Source organism: Ochotona princeps, chromosome 9, assembly GCF_030435755.1.
Source record: "Ochotona princeps isolate mOchPri1 chromosome 9, mOchPri1.hap1, whole genome shotgun sequence".
Lineage (NCBI taxonomy): Eukaryota > Metazoa > Chordata > Mammalia > Lagomorpha > Ochotonidae > Ochotona > Ochotona princeps.
In genome coordinates this window covers 75,137,876-75,158,258 of record NC_080840.1, presented here as the reverse complement: position 1 = coordinate 75,158,258, position 20,383 = coordinate 75,137,876, and the positions used below count along the sequence as shown (strand labels likewise).

The following is a 20,383-nucleotide window of genomic DNA, read 5'->3' as shown; positions in this document are numbered from 1 at the left end:
GGCCACCAAAATAAACTAGGTCATTTCTTAATCATATTTCTTTTTCTTATTTTCAATACTGTGGTGACAAGTGTCTCGTTCCTTGGCTTGAACTTCCAGTGATATCTTCATTGTTAGCCTCTACAGATGCACCCTCAGGAACCCTTTCCTTAGGGAGCAGGCTCTGCATCCAACATGTTCACACAACAGCCTCTACCTCTTTGCCTTGCTTAAAACCCAGCTCTCTAACATGCCAGTATTTTCTACTGAGCTTCCTTCTCAAAGAGGCATTTAGTATTCTTCTATTGCTCATGTTAATTCATAGACAAAGCACACTACATCTGTATTGACAGCTTTCTTTTTTAAAGATAATTATTTTTATTTTTGATGGATTTTACATAGTTTATTAGGGTGCAAAGGGTCAAGAGCTACAGGAAGGGGAAAGAACATTCTTTTCACATTCTCTTTTTTTTCCTTCCTGTATCTGGGGGAGGAGGGAAGATAAGAAGAAAAGCCACACCCAGCCTCCCAAAAAGTCTGCACTCTGGAATGGAGGAAAGCCATCTGACACCACCCCAGGGTCCCCAATGTTGGGCATGCTCTGAGGGTCCTGCTCAAGATGTTTTGATAGTTATAAAGTTTTGAATCAGTGCCAGTCTCGCCAATCTAAGCACGATGCAATCTCTCCAGAATCCACTGGTTAGCACAGTCCACCTTACAGTCTCCATTTGCTTAGATATTCACTACCAACAGTTGGCTGGGTTAGTTGATCAATACGCTCTGTTCTCAGTTATGGCACCAGGTGTCTTGTGCAGGCTCTGATGTGATGCCATATCCTCCATGTGAAACTGGATATGCTATCCACTGCTGCGTTTGAGCCACTGAGGAGGCCCAGCTCTGACACATGCAATCCACAGTCAGACCATGAAACCTGTAATTCTCTCCATGGTTGGAGTTCTGAGTCTAGCGATTCAGTTGGGTGAATCCCCAAAGAAACTTCATCTGGGTGATTCCAGACCTGATACTTGTGTGTGCTTGCCAATATAGGCTTTGGCACAGTGTGTTGGCCCAAACAACTTGTGCACATAAAATTGCTGGGTCAGTTCTGTGCCAGCCCTGTCTTTTACACAAACCAATGGGTGTTGCAGCCCATCCCAATCCTGCGCACTTCTCACTCAGCTCTCATGCAAACCAGTGGGAGCTGTAGCCTAGTTAAAGTGACCCACAATGACCCGTACCAAACTGGTTTCTGCCCTGGTTCCCATGCCTACTAGCATGTACAGCATGTCCTGGTCCTGTCTGTCCAAATCATTTTCATCTCTCATACATATGAATAGGCACTCAACTTTAGTTCAACCTAACCAGTCCAATGATCCAGCCCACACATGTGCTGGCAGGTGCCACCTTCTGTCTAGCCATGCCTGCCCCAGTCCTGATTCTCATGCTCACCAGTAGGAGTGGCAACCCAAGAGTGAAGTGCCCACTATTTCCCTACTGGGCCCACTCCCACTTCTGGAGCCTACACTCTCCAGGTGGTTCTGCAATTTAACATAACAGAATTTGTCCCCTGTGCCAGCAACTGCCAGCTGATGCTGAGGCAAAGCCTAACCTACCCACACCCACTCTGGTTTAGGCATGCACCAGTAAGAACAGTTAACCCAGCCTGACTTTCCCCAGTTCCAGCTCATATGATGCCAACAGGTATTGTAGCCCTGCCTGGCCCAATCTGCCCCCAATCCTGTCTCTTATGTTCACCAGTGGGAGTGTTGATCCAGCAGGAGAGCCCCATGCAGCCCGCCTACTGGTTTCACCCTCTCACCCCAGATCTCACATGTGCTGGTTGTGAGCTGTGGCCTAGCCTGGCATGGCCTGCCTCACCTTGGCATTTGCTGGTGGGTGCTGTAGCCTGGCCAGGCTTGGCCCACACCCAATTCCTGCTTATGCTGCTGGGGGCTACAGCCCAGCCCAGCCCAGCTCAGCCCAGCCAGCCCCCAGTGCCGGCCCTCATGTAAACTGACTTGTATTGAGGTCCAACCTGTCCTGATTCACATTCCATTCTGGCACTCGGATTCACCAGCAGTTGTATGAACTGGCACAGCCTGGTTCACCCCCAACCTGAGCTAAATGTTTGCCGGTGGGTACCATTACCTGGCCTGGTCTGGGCTTCTCCCTGTCTTGGTTCTTGTGCTCATCTGCAAGGACTGTGTCCCAACAGAGGAGTTCCCCAAGCTCCTCCATCAGAACCTCTTCCAGTGCCAGATCTTGTGCACACCAGTAGGTCCATGGGACAGCCCTATTTAGTCCACCTCCCGACCTAGCAGGAACAGTGGTCTCTCCTGACGAGCCTTCATTCATTTTGCTTTTTACTATCAGGTGTTATAGCCCAGCCAAGCCTGGTATTTACATCTTTAAAAATCAGTTTTTCCACATGTTCATTTATTTTTGTACATAACAGATTTTTAGCAGAAATTAATAATGTTCTCTTTTCTCCCCAACTTCAGTTGAGCCAAACTATTTGTGTGTGGTGGCCTTGGAGTGGATTTATGTATTTGGAATCTGGTTAAGAGGATATTGCCACAAACTATGCTTAGAATGAAAATATGAGATAATGAGGGCATTGTTATCTGCAGCCCAAATATTTCAGTTTCTGCAACAGAAAATCTGAAATTTCCTGAAATAATATAAACACCAAGAATCCTAATGTAGACTTTCTCAATTTGACAATTTAAAATTCACATTGTGTTATTGACTAAGTAGAGACAAAATGGTCTAATATATTAATTTAAAAAAACTTAAATCAGTAATTTTCCTTAACCCAGTTCCCCAGAAATTAGTGCCAGAGCGTTTATGTGCCACTGTATCAGTAGGATGTAAAAGCATCCAGACAAGAAGTAAGGGACAAGAAGAAAGACATGACAGGATTCCACTTATGCAGCTGCCTATCACTCCTGGTGGCAATTGTAACGTCCCTTGGACCAAGTTCTCAAGAAGGTATCTGTTGTACCGGTGCGGTGTGCCACATTTCAAAAGAAGGAACATCTGTTCACTAGTTCTTTCTTCTGGAAGAAGGTTCACCCCTAATGGCATCCTTTGAGTTAGCCCACGTAAGTCTATGGACATTAAAAGATTCCCCCAACAGGTAACAACAGGGAAGCCCTAGTGTGAGAGGAAGAAGAACAAACTGAATGAAATCTGGTAAGCCCTGCTAGGGTACAAGAGACAAATGAGACCAACAGTACCTAAAATGGTATGTGAGGAAACCAATTCTCAAGAGGAAAGCCAAATTTCCTGTTTTCTGTATAGGATATGTTGTAGAAGTAATCATCACATACAGAAGATTTTAAAGAATCTACAGTCTAAAGGACATATTCATCAACTTTTCATCACTGCATAGCAAATGCCTGAGAAAAGTCACTTAGAGGAAGATTTATTTTGCCTTATGTCTTGTGAAGGCCATAGTCCCAGATTGGGAAGTTTCATTGCTCTGACATCTGAGGAAGGCAGGAAATGATAAATTCCATGAGGAGAGATTGCCATGGTGACCCTTGGAACCGAAAGGGCAACTCGGTCCCACTCAGTGTCTGTGACCAACCCTCTCAGAAGAATTACTTTCTGGGGACACATTCAGTGGCCTGGGAAACACTTACTGGGCCTACCTATTGGATAACAGAGTTAGATCAAAATTTTACCATTATTCATTAATACAAGACTGTGATGACCAAGTCCTTGATACATTGGCCCTTGAGGGACACCCAAACTAATATCCAAACCGTAAGAGATGAAACATATTACGAGAGTATATCAGGACATTAGTGAAAGTATTCTATTGTTTTCTGGACAGTTGGTCATGGAATTTGTGCTTCTTGATTTTGAATTTTGAAATTTTTTCATCCTAACATATTTGTCTTTTTTGTTGTGTTATTAATATTGTCTACATAGACAAAATTTTAAGTATAATGTGTAACATAAAGTTGGACATACTTACTTTTTGTATAAAGGCCAAATTAAGCTACTCAGCATGGTTTATTTCATTTACTATTGTTTTTATTGCAGTGAGATTCTTGTAGTCCACTTTTAGTAATTCATGTCTACATCATATGGTTATCAGCAATAATAACCAGAATGCTCGATAGAACTCCTGAATTTATTCCTCCTATTGAATGAAATCACATCCTTTGAGCAACACCTCCCAGCTTCTGGTGGTCACCGTTATACTCTCATTGTTTGAATCTGTATGTTAGAGATTCCACATTGAATAAGAGCATTTAGTCATAGTTGGCGCCTGGCTTGTCACTTGATATAATGCCATCCGTGTTCATCTGTGTGTAAATCCTTCTTTATAAAGGCTGGCAAATTTCCACTCATGTCTCTGTGCCACATCTTTATTTGTTCACCTGTTGAGGGATGCTTAGGCTGAGTTTGTACCTGGCTATGTGAGTAATGCTGTAATGAATGAAGCAATGTAAATTCCAGCAGGGAGCTGGAAGGGAAGTGGGGCAGCTGGGACAGAAACCAGTCCATTGGAATCTCAGCTCATGCAAGGCAAGGACTTTATCCACTCTGCTATGGTGTCGGGTTCTTTTCTTTCTTAAGGAATTTCAGACTATATGATTTAGGACTCAGAAAACCTGAATGTGCCCCTGGTATTAAAACTAATAAAAAACAAACTCCACTTTTCTTGGTTGCCTTTTCCCTTTGGCATGGCATCCTTTAAGTCTTTCTGCAAGAAGGATTTTGCAAAGACCAGCTGGCATTTCCTCATTTTTCTCTACTCATATCCACCCTTCCACAACTCCTGCTTGATTTCTGCCTGCCTATCCTCAGGAAATGCTCTTCCCCTGGTCACTTCTTTATTGTCAAGTTCAAGTGACATTTCTGTTCCTTATTAACAGTCAATTCTGTGACATTGCACAAACTCTGGGAGCTGACTTTCTCAGACACTTTTCTCTTAGCTCTGTTTCCCTACATCTGGCACTTACTCTGTTTCTCAAATGTTAGTGTTGACCAGGCTTCCAACCTTCCAAGTTTCTTCAGGCAGCCTAACTTGGGGTTTCTATCGCTTTTATGCAGTTTATATCATTTTCTCGCGCATGTTCTTAAATGCCCCTTTGATCCTGCAACATGTTTTATGAAGAGAAAGTTCTCTGCTGAAGACAAGCCATGAACTGGTTTTTGTTTCAAACATACATGTCTAAGACCTGTTTATACATGATGAAATTGTATTTCCTCGGTAAGCACCATCTAGTTTTCCTCTACCACCACCTGGACCTCTGAGAGTATCCTGTTCTCTTTCAATGCTCTGTGTTTTCTACATGAGAGCTGTAGAAATCACATAAAAGGCAGATCTCATCCACTGATCACACACACACACGAATCTCCTAACTGAGCCCATAAAATTCAAGATAATGCTCAGATTACTTTAAAATCTTCTATCAGCAGAGGCCTACAGCACAGAAGGCCAAGCTACCACTTGAAACTTCCACCCCAGAGGGTTTGAAATTGAGTCCCTCTTATTTTTGGATCCAGCTTTCTCTGATTTGCCTAGATGACAGCAGGTGACGGCCCAAGTGCTCGGGATGCTGCCTGTCACAGGGGAGACTTGCAGCTCCTGCCTCCTAGCTGTAGCCTACCCTAGCCCCAGCTGCTGTGGGCTTTTGGGAATGAACTAGGCAGTGGAAAATCTTTCTCTTTATTATTTATTCAAATAAATAAAAATATACACAAACAACTTAAAGCTGGTAAAGTATTTAAGTTTTACAGGTAATATGAATTCACTATAAATTGCATTTAAAATGTTACGAAGTATTGAAGACACCAGAAGCCTTTTTTTTGTGCTAACATAAGCATATAAAATATAAGAATATAAAACTGAAATGTGCTTTTTATGTCTAACACTATATATTGGACATGCTTCTAGACCAACGGATATAGTTCTGACTCAGACATTTTAATAGTTGTGTGATATTTCATACTATTGTTGTGACCAAATCTACTGAGTACACTATGCAAACTACTTTGAGATACAATTTTAACTACATTCTTATTCTATACTACTGTTACCTTCTTTTTTTTTTTTTTTTGATTTTTTAAAATTACATTTTTGGGGCCCGGCGGCGTGGCCTAGCGGCTAAAGTCCTCGTCTTGAAAGCCCCGGGATCCCATATGGGCGCCGGTTCTGATCCCGGCAGCTCCACTTCCCATCCAGCTCCCTGCTTGTGGCCTGGGAAAGCAGACGAGGACGGCCCAAAGCTTTGGGAACCTGCACCCACGTGGGAGATCTGGAAGAGGTTCCAGGTTCCTGGCTTCGGATCGGCACGCACTGGCCCCTTGCGGCTCACTTGGGGAGTGAATCATCAGACGGAAGATCTTCCTCTCTGTCTCTCCTCCTCTGTGTATAACTGGCTGTAATAAAATGAATAAATCTTTAAAAAAAATTACATTTTTGACAATCTTTACATAGTTAATTACGGTAAACAGGTTCAAGGGCTACAGGGACGTGGGTAAGACTATTATTTCCACATTGTTTCCTTCATGTATCTGAAGTAAAGGGGGATATTGAGGAAGAAGCCCCACCCAGTTTCCCACCCACCCCAAGTCCCTGATGTGGGCATGCTCTGAGATACTTGCTCAAGTGGTTTTGATAGTTCACCAGTTATGAATCACTGTCAGTCTCGCCACTCCAAGCACGATGAGGTCATTGAAGAATCCACTGATTGACATAGTCCATCACAGAGTCTCTATTTGCCCAGTATTTCACTGTCAACATATAGCTGAGGTGGTTGATTGACTTGTTCTGTCTTCTGTCTTTTCTTGGCTAGGTTTCTGAGTCCGGCAGTTCTATTGGGGCGATCACCAAAGAAACTTTGAGGTATTCCCAGACCATATTCTTGTGTGTTCTAGCAAGTACAGGGCCCGACACAGTCCATCACCATGATCTGCTGGTGGTTGCAATTGCTGGGTTGGTTCTGTTTTCAGCCTCGACTTCCACTGGAACCAGTGGGTGTTGCAGTCTAGCCTGGTTCTGCCCAACACATACTCGGCCCTCACATAAACCAAGTGGGAGCTGCAGCGTGGTCAGAGCATCCCACAATAACCCCCACCAGGCCGGCCCCCTACCCTGGTTTGCCAGTATGTGTAGCCGACTAGTCCAGTCTGTCCCACATCCCATTCAGCTCTAATACATGTCAGTGGGTATTGAAGCTTAGTCCATCTAACCAGTTCAACTATCCAGCCCTTGTTGAGTGCCTCTGTCTAGCCACCCCAGCCCCCGTACTAGTTTCGTGCCCTCTTGTGGGAGTGGTAACCCAAGAGGGAAGAGCCCACTATATCCCTCCCAGGTCTCTGTCACTCCCGGTTTATGCACTCTTTGGGTGGTTATGTGGTTTAACTTGACAGAATTAGACCCCAGTGCCAGCTTCTGCCAGCTGATGCTGTGGCTAAGCCCAAACAACCTTCACCCACTCTAATTTTTGTTTGCACCAGTAGGAATAATCTGCCCAGCCTGGCTTTTGCCTGATCTAGTCCACATGAGGCACACAGGTGTTGTAGCCCTGCTTAGTCTTGTCTGTCCCCATCCCAGCCCACGCTCTCCAGTGGGAGTAGCTGTCCGGTGAGGGGACCAGCCCCTTAATCCCCCTGCCGGCTCTGCCCCCTCCCTTCCTGGTTCTCACGTGTGCTGGTTGGGTGCTGTTGTCACATCCAGTACAGGCAACCTCACCTTGGCATTCAGTATTATGCACTGGTTTTTGTTGCGATTGAACCTGGCTCGACCCACACTCTCTTCTGGTGTTTAGATTTGCCAGTGGATGATGTGAACTGATTCAGCCTGGTCGGCCCCCAACCCATGCCAAATGTGTGCCAGTGAGAAACTTTCCATGGCCTGTTCTGGGCTGTTTCCTATCATGCTTCTTGCGCTTACCTGCCGGGTCTGTGTCCTGCCAGAGGAGTTGCCCAGGCTCCTCCATCAGAACCCCTCCCAATGGCAGATTTTGCACATTACCAGGGGGTCCATGAGCCAGCCCTACTCAGTTCACCTCCTGTCCTAGCAGGAACAGTGGCTTTTCTTGGCTGGCTTTCAACGCATTCTGGTTCTTGCTGTTGGATGTTTCAGCCCAGCCACAGCTTGTCCATACCCACATATGGTTCACATATGGCTCAGTAGGGGTTGAGACCTAGCCTAGTCCATCCCACATCTATCCTGGTCCTCCAGGACACCAGAAGGTGTTGGGGTCTGGCCTGGCCTGGTGTGTCCAGTCTCAGTTCACACTAGTGCCACGGGAGACTACAACTGTTTCCTGGTTAGAACGCAGCCTCCATTCCAGCCCACACGCCCCTCGGTGGGAACCTCCACCCAGTTAGGGTGTCCCCTTAGCTCCCCAACTGGGCCTGTTCCCAGCCATAGATCACAGGCATGCCAGTGGTTGCTCTGACTCACCTTGGCTCCATCCCTCACCTGTCCCGGCCTCTGCCTTAGACTCTGTGGCATAGTGTCCCTGGCTCATGCAGACCAGTAGGTGCAAGAGCCTAGCTCGGCATGACCTGTGCTCCATCCTGGTTTCTAGTTTCGCTTGTAGGCTAAGGTTTGCTCAGTCCTGCCCAGTATATCACGTTCCATGACCAATTCACACATTGGCCAGCTGTGGAGCTACTTTGCCCAGCTTGTCCGACCCCTAGGTCTGGATGACATGTTCACCAGCGGGAGCTGTGACTCACCAGGGGAGTTTCTCATGTTCCTCCATTTGATCCACTCCCAGACCCGGTTCTTATACATGCCATTTGGTTTTAAGCCAGTGCCCGGCATAGTCTGGCCTTCTATTTAGCCTTGTATGAGCTGGTAAATGTTGCAGCCCGGCCCACCCCGCACCCTATTCAGGATGCACATTCGGGTGCTGCGGCCTTGACCGGTCCAGACTGTTGCGGGTTCCTTTACCTGTGATTGATGGCAGGCTCCTTGGTCACACTAGCTTAGTCTATCACCACCCATACTCTTGAGCTAACCAGTGGGGCTAGAATTTCCACAGGGTTTGGCCCACACATCTCCCCCAGAATGTATCCCCGGATATGGTTCTCGAGTACTAGTTAATGTAATGGCCCTGCCTAATGTGACCCGTCTGCTGATCCATCATCATGTCAGGTAATAGGATATACTGCTGGACAAGCCCCGAGCCATAGCTTTTGCATGGACTGGTGTTTGGTGGTCAGCATTGTTAAGTGATTACAAGTTCTTCAGTGGAAGAGTTACTGTCATTGGGAATCTTTAGGATTGACTCACATCCCAGAAGCACGGTGGGATCAACCTGGAGCTACCTAAGCAGCGATTCAAAGAACCAAAACCCCAGAGCTTGCTGGCCAGGTCGCCAGCAGGCAGAGCCTGGGGCCAAATGGTACACTGGCCACCCGGGGACAACTCATCACGTGCACCTGGTGGCTGGAGTCAGGATCCGAGCAAGACACCCCATCCTGAGGCCCAGCAGCAGCCAGGAGGCTGCTGGAAGTTTAAACCTCCAGGCCCAAGGTTGCGCCCCTCCCTAATCCCATTCACTGCCCAATGAGGGTGGTGGGTGGGCCCCGGACCTACTCAGGCATGGAGACTTCCCCCCTCGGTGCACTCACCCTGAAGGGAGCAGCCCCCGAACCCAGGCAGGCCCGGGGTACTGTTACCTTCTAAAGCTTGTACTTCACGTTCCGTATGAGTATGGTAATTTTTTGTGGACATTTTTTCTTTCTTTTTCGTTATTCTTGGAGAATCATTGCTCTTTCATTCATATATCATATGTTCTGAAAAGTCAACAGGACCTGTTGTAAAGATTAGAGGGGGGATGGGGTGGATGGAATGGGAAATCCCTGAGCTTATGGAACTTTATTATGAAAATTACAAAAAAAGGTAGGAGAGACATTAGAGAGAGAGAGAGAGAGAGAGAGAGAGAGAGGAGAGAATAGAATTATACACATTTTCGTATTTCATAAAGCAGCTGCCCCTACTTTGTAATTGCTAACCTAGCAAAGGTTCACTTTTTCTTCATTTTCTCTGTTCATTTAGGCTTCCTGCTCTCTTTCTTTGAAATGCATACCCGCAATGATTTTAAGCTGATGATTAAAGAATGCAACACAAGATTGAACCTTTTATTCCGTTTCTTTGGATCTCATTGTTAGTGTTCTCCCTAAATCCTAAGCTCTTTCTTGTGGAATTAATGGTACATAGTCTTTATTCCTCTAAATGTTAAAGATAGAATTGCTTTATCTTTAGCAATTCTAGTTCAGAATAGGTTCTTAAATGGACAAAAACATTTCTGGTGTTTAATATTCAAAAACCTCATTTTGCCACCTCCATCACAGAATCCCTGGCATTTATGAGATACTAGAGTTTGTTTGGGGGAAGTTTTTACTCATATAAAGTCAAAGTGTCTCAACTGAGGGAGTGTTATAGGATAAAACTACAACTCATCAAGTGGTATGATTCATCTGGACAAGAATCTCAGAAGTGATTTTAAAATCTTTGGAGTTCTATTTCCACTCTTGGCCAAGGGCAGCCTTTTTTTTTATGAGCTCTCATTTAGAGCCCAGGTTTGACTTTGTGGGTAGCAACTTGAAAAATTGAGTACAAGGAAAGAATATGAGTTTTTAAAGTGAATATTCCTCAAAATTGTGTTTTCCATCTCTGTAGACAGAGGCAATTCATTGGTACTGTCTCAATAGCAGTTCCACATTCACTGGTCATAAATTCTAAGGTAGGTAAGATCATCTGGGAGTGATCTCTTTTCTGAAATACTGACCAGGGCATCAAATGTCTCAGCAGCGACACTTGTAGTTTAGCAACAGGCTGCAGGTGGGGACCAGGAGCCTCCAAGAGTTTTACCTGAAATGATCTTTCAGCTTCTTAGGTATTTTGAGAATATTTTTTTTCTTGCATACCAGAAATTAAAAAGACTATCAAGACATGTAAACTGTATAACTTATAGGGTAAGTAAGATAAAGCAACAAGGCTATAGAAGATTAATCATAGTTGGCCCATCTTTATTGATGCTTGCTTGTAGACCTCAGGTTTCCCTTTCTTAGAGATGCTCGGTATGAATAATTATTGCTTTGACAATCCTGCAAGAACAATTTCTAGTGTTGGTATTACATGTAGATATTGTATGGGACTGGATGTCTAAGTTCCGATGACTCTTTTGCTAAAAAAAAAAACAAAAACTGTAATATTTAGCAAGTTAATATTTTGACACTGTATAAACTATTTTTCTTTTTTCTTAAAAGATCTATTTATTTGTATTGGAAAGTCAGATTTACAGAAAGAATGAGAGACAGACAGATCTTCCTTCTGCTGATTCACTCTCCAAGTGGTTGCCATAGCTGGAGAGGAGCTGAGCTAATCTGAATCCAGGAGCTAGAAGCTTATTCTGGGTCTCCCACAAGGGTGCAGGGTCCCAAGTCTTTGGGTCATCTTTCCCAGGCAGCAGAATGGAGCAACCAGGATATGAACTGGTGAGGACTTTAGCCACTAGGCTACTGCGCTGGGTCCACAAACTATATTTGTTAGATGTTATTTTTGATCACCCAAATTATAAAATTTAAATATTACAGAGATTTGGGGATTGTCCATCAGAAGTGTAAAGGTTGCAATATTATTTAATAATTATCAATGACAAGTATTTTGATCCAGGTCAGAATATGAAATTTAACCCCCCAAAAGTAAAAAATAGCAACTATGTAAACATATTGATTTTGGAGGTGTCTCTATCTACCTATATCTCTTTCTCTTAATTTTGTTTTTCTTCTCTAGGATCTTTTGGCCTAGCATTTGTTTTGTTTTCATTCATTAATACTTTAGCTTGTCTTTGTTTTGCCCTTATCTAAGTAAAATTATAGAATATAAATATCTATCTGTATTTGAAGCCATTTTTTTCTAAATAATATCATTACAGTTGTATTGAATACTCTGTTTTATTAAATATATACAAAGGACAAATAATCCTGTTAAATTTTTAGTAAATCAAGCTAGTTATTATTTTGGAGGAAATAAAATACTTGTATGAGCATATGTTTACAAGTATGTATGCTACTTAGATTACAAATCAGAAAAAGAAATGTTAGAAAAAGAGAAACTTTTCTATCCCCTTTTCTTTCTTTCTTTCTTTCTTTCTTTCTTTCTTTCTTTCTTTCTTTCTTTCCTTCTTTTGAGGTATGTGCTTGGGGTTATCTTGGGTACTATGATTCTTATTTGTTGGAGAAGCACTTGAAATTCTAAAGTACCGTAATTAATTTGTTCTTCCTTTGTTAAGGTCATTGTTTGCTTTCATGTTATCAAGAAACAAATTCCTACTGAGAGTGAATATCACTATTGTTGAAACTAGAAATTCAATATCAGTATCACATGAGATAAAAAGCTGCGTGTAGTTTCCAGTCCTTGAAATTGTTCTTGGAGTCTATTGAAATGTTATTTTGCAATCAATTTATAATCTAGTGATCTTTTTCATAATTTTGAGTTACCTTTATTGTATAAGGCTAGTACTGTTTTGTTAGGAACAGTGCCACAGACATTCAGTTTTTGAGCTAATTTTCTCATGCATTTTATCTGGGATAAAATGCATGTAAAGGATATACATATGATTGGAATGAAGCAGGCAGATAGACAGGGTTAGCGCAGATCTGGCTGCTTCAGCTTTGAATGGATACCTGCTACTTCAGGTAGAGGACAAATGCAGCCAATTAGGATTCACTTGCCACCAACTCCAACCCTGTCAGCATTGGCATTTGTCAGAATTTAGTGTCCACACGATTCACCCAAGGCGCTGTTTAAAACTTGATGACTTCTCTCTCGTTCTTCTCCAAGTCTGCTTTTGCAGATCTGGGGTGTCTTGGAAATGTGGGCAACATAGTTTCTTACTCAAAAACACTTGCTATTCCTTTCTCTGAGTGTGTGTGTGTGTGTATATATATATATATATATATATTTTAACCAGGGAACTCCTTCTGAAAAATGGGTGAAGAAAGGTTATTTTCTAGCATTCTACAAACTGATACAAATCCAATACTTTCAAAACAGCTTTTTCTTTTTTGAGATTACATTTTCTAAATTTCAATTGTAATCAAAGGCTTCATGCTCTACTAAATAAGACTTCAACAAATAAAGACTAACTCAGGAGGCATATACATAAGAACTATATAAATTAGTAAACAAAGATGTATATTTCAGTCATACATAGTAAATTTTTAAAAAAAGTCATAGATCATTAAACTAGTAGTATATCACTCTTAACAATTTGACAAAACTTACAGCAGTTTGGTAAGACACCATTTTTGCAGGAAAACCGATATGCATACAATAAAATACTTCTACAAAAGGGTTTTACTCAAGATGCCAAGGGGTGTTGGCTGGTGAGAGTGGGCAAATAGTCTTCCAGCATTAAGCTGACCTCAAGAGCCATCGCTTAACATTACTTTCCCCACCAACCAGATTTCTGCCTTTCACTACACCTACACAAAACACCAGAGCGGCCTTTGGCATTGATTGGCCCATAACTGCTTGTTTATTTTCACCAGAGTCTAGGAACACAGTATCTGTGAACAAGCAACCCAGATGGCTTTTGTCAAAGAAGGGGATGGTCTATGGTAACTTTTTCATGTGTATTAATTACAACAAAAAATGCTTCACGTAACTTGAAAAAATATTTGAGGTGTGACTATTTTTAAAAGTGAAATTAAAATTTATCTAAAATGGTTGGCTTTGCCATTAGTAGCAGACGGCCAGCTCCACAGTGGGACTCATGACCTGGCCTCAGATATCCCGGGCACTCTGAATTTTCACACTCCCATGCCCCTTCCTAAAGTTTCTAGCACTGGATTTGTCAGAATTTAGTGCAAGTAGCTTTCCAGTACGAAGGACCAGCTACAAACAAGATCAGCTAAACGAACTTAGGCAGATACATATTCTGCTCACATACTAACCCTAGGCAGTCATTTAGACATGACTAGGAAAATTTATCTATGTGCAAAGAACAGAAAAACTATGTAGGCCATAGAATATATGGGGAATGAAAATTAGTATTCAGGAGGTATTCCTTGCCGTTTGTATGACCAAGGTCGATTGCATTTTGACTTTAAGACTGTCCGTGACGCACAGCCTGGGTTCGCTTTGTAAGATGTACATGGGCTTGTGCACTGGCCCTGCCCCTGTGATACACAGGCCTAGGTAGGTTGCCCAACCAGTCAACTTTGAATATGCCCTTTTTTCATTATTTCTATTCTCCATTTCACACCAGGTTTCTCATCTGTCAATGGCAAAATTACCACTTCTGCCAATTTCACAGATGTTTTTGTTCAAATAAAATGGTACAGGTGAAAATGTTTCTAAAATAAGTTTGCCTAGAGTCGTTATTATAAAATAAAGTCTGACTTTTACTAGTAAGACACTCTGAACCATTGTTGTCATTGCTATTTGCTTAGAGCTGCCTCTGCAGTCAAGTGAAAAACAGTGCAAAAAATACTAGCTTTTGGAATAAAAACAGAAATAAAAACTGTTGAGTGAATTTTCTACTATTGAGAACAGCAGTGTTGGTCTTCTATTGAACAAATAGGATTGTTAAGTTGCATCTCATCTATTTTTTAAATAAACCAATATCTGCTCTGTTGTATAATACACTGTATCTTGGGGTTAGTAGTGGTCATAATCACTCTGCCCTTCTTCACAGGTTTGGCCTTCGCTATGCTCTCCTCTGTGCACCCAGTATTTGGCTTATATGGGTCCCTATTTCCAGCCATCATTTACGCCATATTCGGAATGGGGCATCATGTTGCCACAGGTAATAATTCTTCTATTTGAATACCTCATATTATTAATTTTTTTAAAGATTTATTCATTTTATTACAGCCAGATATACAGAGAGGAGGAAAGACAGAGAGGAAGATCTTCCGTCCGATGATTCACTCCCCAAGTGAGCCTCAACGGGCCGGTGCTACGCCAATCCAAAGCCAGGAACCAGGAACCTCTTCCGGGTCTCCCACGCAGTTGCAGGGTCCCAATGCATTGGGCCGTCCTCGACTGCTTCCCAGGCCACAAACAGGGAGCTGGATGGGAAGTGGAGCTGTCGGGATTAGAACCGGTGCCCATATGGGATCCCGGGGCTTTCAAGGCGAGGACTTTAGCTGCTAGGCCACGCTGCCGGGCCCTCATGTTACTAATTAAAGGGACTCAATTTTATTGTTGCTCACTGATGAACAGCTCCAAGATCACTCTAACTTTACTGCTGAAAACCTCAACAAACATTAGGGCAAGAAATAGTCAACAGGTGGTGATTTATTGCTCTATTACCATGCAGATAACATTATTTCCAGATATCTTTCAAATTTTTAAAATGCAAAAAGACCATGCACAAAGCAGGTTAATACTCTGAATTTACACCAAAATGACAAGGTAAGCAATTGTAAGGAGAATAAAATACCATAGAAGATTTTTTTTTTTTTTAAGATTTTATTGTTATTGGAAAGCCAGATATACAGAGAGGAGGAGAGACAGAGAGGAAGATCTTCCATCCGATGTTTCACTCCCCAAGTGAGCCTCAACGGGCCGGTGCTACGCCAATCCAAAGCCAAGAACCAGGAACCTCTTCCGGGTCTCCCACGCAGTTGCAGAGTCCCAACGCATTGGGCCGTCCTCGACTGCTTTCCCAGGCCACAAACAGGGAGCTGGATGGGAAGTGGAGCTGCCGGGATTAGAACCGGCGCCCATATGGGATCCCGGGGCTTTCAAGGAGAGGACTCCAGCCGCTAGGCCACACTGCTGGGCCCAAAAGATTTAATTGTTTAAATATTGGGAGAAAAACACATGTGCTTGATACCTGGTCTAAATAAATATTTTGGGTTATTTCTTTCAAGCTAGCTTTTATGATATTTCTTAACATCGTTTACCTTGTATATCTCCGCATTACTAAGCAAATCACCAACAGTCGTCACGATTCTGAAAACAAGGTAGGCTAGCTTTCATGTGAGTCAACCTGGATATCTGCGCTACCTTGAGCAAAGTTTTAACCATTTTCTGCCTTCTTGAGAGTAAGATGGTCCTCAACATTTCCTATGGTTACAGTGAAAGCCACATAATTGATGTGCAGTGTCTAGCATAATGCTTGCTACTTAATAACGTTTAATCCAGGCAGCTGTATTAGTATTACTTAGTATTATTATTATTAAGATTATACTTTCCTCTTAAATATCATAGTAATATTATTATAGTGATCGTAATTTTCCCAGAAATATCCATAGACATATTTCTATGTATGATGTACATATAAGGCCTGTTTCTGCCACCATTTTTTAGTGGTCAGTCTGTACTCTCCAGTCTCGTGTTTTCTGATGCTGCTGAAACAAAGTATATTGACGTCAGTGGCTTAAAGCAATACTATTTTTCTAAAGTGGAGATACTGTTTTTCCAAGGCGCTGGAGGTCAGATCTGAGATGAGGCTCACAGACTGACTTGGGTGAGGTCAGCAGAGCTGTGCTGGTGTCTGGAGGCTCCAGGGAGTTTGTTCTCTGAATTGACCGTTTCTGCAGGCTGCTTGCGTTCCTTAACTCATGACCCTTTCGTCTGCTTCCAAGGCCAACAACAGGGCATCTTCATCCCCTCTTGGAGTCTACTCTTTCGCCTATAATTGGGAAGGTGCAAGTCTACCTATCGATATTTAAATTTTCTTAAGAATTTCTGTTTTTTTTTCTTTTTTCATGAATTTGACTACTCTTTGTATCAGTTAACTTTGTCATAGGGGAATGATCCATGGTCACTAGTCATTTACAGTAGTGTTACACAAAGTGTGATTCATGAGTCAGTTATGTGAGAGCTAGTCAGCAGTAAAGAATCTGGGGCAGGCATGTGATTCAGTGATTAAGATGCCAACTAGAAGGCTGGCGTCTCACTTTGGGCAGTCTGGGCTGCAGCCTTTGACCTTGTCTTCCTGCTAATGCAGATGCTTGAAGACTGCAGCCAGGGCTCACGTGACTGGGTCTCTGCCACCTGTGGCACACCTGGTTTGGGTTGCTGGTTCTCACTCAGGTTGAAGCTATCGCAGGCATAAAGAGACTTTTATTTTTTTAATCTCTCCCTCAAAGGGAAAAAAAAAAAAGAAGAAAGGAAATGACTTATTAGATTAGAACCACCATTTTAAAAAGATCCCCAAATTTTATGTTTCTATATTATACATGAAGTTGTGCACATGCATGGATGTATACCTACACTTAAAGTTGGATCCCAGTATATTCATTAAACGCTGTAATAAGAGCCTCACTTATTATGTTATTTTTGCTCTAAAATCATTATTCTAATGCAGATATTATTGTATATTTTGGGTGAAAAAAACACAATTGCCAAAATTAAAAATGTCTTTTAGGAGAAAATAGATTTCAGTGACAGATGTTTGGATTATAACACAGGGTTGGCCCAAATCCAAGTCCCAACATTTTTTTCCCTGATTCTAGTAAAAGAAGAAAAAAAATTTAAAAAAATGTTTCTAAGATTTATTCATTTTTTATTGGAAAGTCAGATATACAGAGAGGAGGAGATAGAGAGGAAGATCTTCCATCTGATGATTCACTTCCCAGGTGACTGCAATGGCCAGTGCTGTGCTGATCCGAAGCCAGGAGCCAGGAACTTCCTCCAGGTCTTCCACATGGATGCAGGGTCTCAAGACTTTGGGCCATCCTCAACTGCTTTCCCAGGCCACAAGCAGGGAGCTGGATGGAAGCTGGGCCACCAGGATTAGAACCGGCACCCATATGGGATCCTGGCGCATGCAAGGCGAGGACTTTAAGCACTATGGTATCGCGCCGGGCCCTAATTAACAATTCTTAAAACTTATTCTTTTCAAATTTCAAATTTGATTGTAACCTGATTTCCTAAAAATTTATATCCAATATATAAAATGTTTAGATATATCTTTAGTAAGAAAAGGCAGACTGTTCTAGGTCTGACCCCAGATGCACTTCCTCTGTTTAGTACAAGAGAAAAGAGAAAAACAAAACACAATTTCTGCAGACAATAATTACTTTAACGGTTAAAAAAAACCCCATTTTTAATATGTAAATGTACACTTAAGGAAACCATGTTATTTCTTGAGGAATCACTGGTTTCAGGATTTTCAAATTTCCATTTATTATAGGATTCTCTACTCACAAAACCACTAAGACTTGAAAACGTGTAGTCTGTTAGGTAAAGAATAACATTACAAAAAATACATAATTAATGAACTTAGCTTTACTCATTCTACTGTATAATAAACACTATGTGTTATTTTTGCGTATGTTCTTGCCACCAGATGTATCTTTTTATTTTTTTGTCACAATATTTACAATTCTTTAGAATCAATAAACAAGAGAGGATCTTTTTTTTCCATTCATAGCACAATATATGTTAGGACAGATGCAGAATAAATTCTTTTTTTAACCTTTCGATGAGAATAGACATGGGGCCAATGTTGTGTCATTAGTGTTCTTGCCGACATTAATATAGAGAACAGATTTCTTTTTAAAACAATTTGGTTTAATTTTAGTTAAGGTATTTGGGGGGCATTTTATTTATCTACATGATTTTGTTGTTGATTCATTCTCCAAACGCCACCAACAGCCAGAGCAGGTGTAGACCGAGGGCAGCAGTCTGGGACCTAGTCTTGTTCTGCAATGTGAGTCTCAGGTGTCAAGTACTCGGAGCATCATCTGCTCCCTCCCGTGCTGTGCAGGATCCGGAAGCTGAGTCCAAACTGGGGGAGCTGGGGTTTGAACACCAAATACCTGTATGTTGCTATTAAACGATCGTTAATTTCATGAAGAATATGAACATTTCCTTTGTTAGTTGGCAGAATAGGTGGGAAAATTTATGACACAAAGGAATGACAAGTAGGCACTTGCGGTTGTATTTTTAACTTTTAAAAAATTATTCATTTGAGAGGCAGAGAGACAAACAGAAACACAGAAAGCAATTTGTGTGTGTGTGTGTAGGGGTGCTGTAGCCTAGTAGTTAAATCCTCATTTTATAATTGCCTGGATTCCATATGGGAGGCAGTTCCTGCTCCACCTGCTCCACTTCCCATCCAACTTCCTGGTTGTGGCCTGGGAAAGGAATAGAGGACAGCTCAAAGTCTTGGGACACTGCACCTGTGTGGGAGACGAGGAACAAGTTCCTGGCTCCTAGCTTCAGATTAGGTCAGCTCTGGCCATTGCAGTCACTTGGGGGAATGAACCAGTGGATAGAAGATCTTTCTGTCTCTCCTTCTCTCTGCAAATCTTCCTTTCCAATAAAAAATAAAGAAATCTTGGGACAAAAAAGGAAAGATAGAGTGAAAGAGCTCTTATTCACTGGTTCACTTCCAAAATGCCATCAATAGATAGATCTGGATGGGGCCAGGAGCTGAAAACTCAATCCATGGGTGACAGGAACTCACAATTGAACCATCGTTACCCATGGTCTGATTAGGAGGCAGAGCTGGGAATCAATCCAGGTACTGTCACATGGGCTAAAGGCATCTTACCCAGTGGGCTCAACGCATGTACAACAATGTTGAATGGGCATATGTATATAGAGGGAGGTTTGTATTTCTTCCATGGATGTGATGAAACGTGGAGAAATTGTGATACAAAGGAGGAGGCTTCTAACAGATGTATTAGATTTTGCAATGTGGCTTCAACAGCAGTGGTGGAATCCATTTATTTTTATCACCGCCCCCCTCCCCCACCTTTTTTCTTTTTATTAAGTTACTGAGACCGGATTTCCCACCTCCCTGTTTTAGGTACCTTTGCCCTGACATCCTTAATTTCAGCCAATGCAGTGGAGCGACTTGTCCCTCAGAGCAGCCAGAACCTCACCACACAGAGTAATGCAAGCGTGCTGGGCTTATCCGACTTTGAGCTGCAGAGGATCAGTGTGGCGACTGCAGTTTCCTTCTTGGGAGGTATCATTCAGGTGAGTTATAGTGAGATGTGGAAATGTACGATTGGAAACAGGACAAAGAAAAGGCACACGGAGTGTTCTTGTTACTCCTGTTGATGAGTTTGTCTCTCCAAAAGGATAAAGGGCAAATATGCTTTATCTTTATGGAAATATTATCTCTGGTGGGAGTTACTGTATACATGTTGGTTAAATCAATGAATTAGAGTAAATAAGCTGGAGTTAAAGGGAAGCAATTGAGGGCTTTTAAACAAGTGTTCTAAGAGTAGGACAAGCTTCCGTGTAGGGCCGTGATGCCATCCTTGTGCTGATGTAGTATGCAGCTTGTCACAGTAAGCAAAGGGTGTCCTTGGGGATGATCTCAGAGCCAGTGTGGTGCCGGACAGGGTGAGCCACTCTGTACACTCTAGGGTCTCACTCCCCGAGACGTGTACATGCAGGCTTGCTGGCTTCTCCCTGCTCACTCGGCCTCCTCTGAGGAAC

At 42.5% G+C, this 20,383-nt stretch overlaps 1 protein-coding gene across 2 annotated transcripts in view; it reads left to right on the top strand.

Annotated features, from left to right (window-relative positions):
- SLC26A7 (solute carrier family 26 member 7) overlaps positions 1–20,383 on the top strand; it is a 118,416-nt gene that overhangs the window by 18,776 nt on the left and 79,257 nt on the right. For both annotated transcript variants that reach the window (XM_058668805.1, XM_004597226.2), the window contains exons 3-4: positions 14,667–14,777; positions 19,743–19,915. In XM_058668805.1, coding sequence (XP_058524788.1) covers positions 14,667–14,777; positions 19,743–19,915 — 284 coding nt within the window. The remainder of the gene's footprint in view (positions 1–14,666; positions 14,778–19,742; positions 19,916–20,383) is intronic.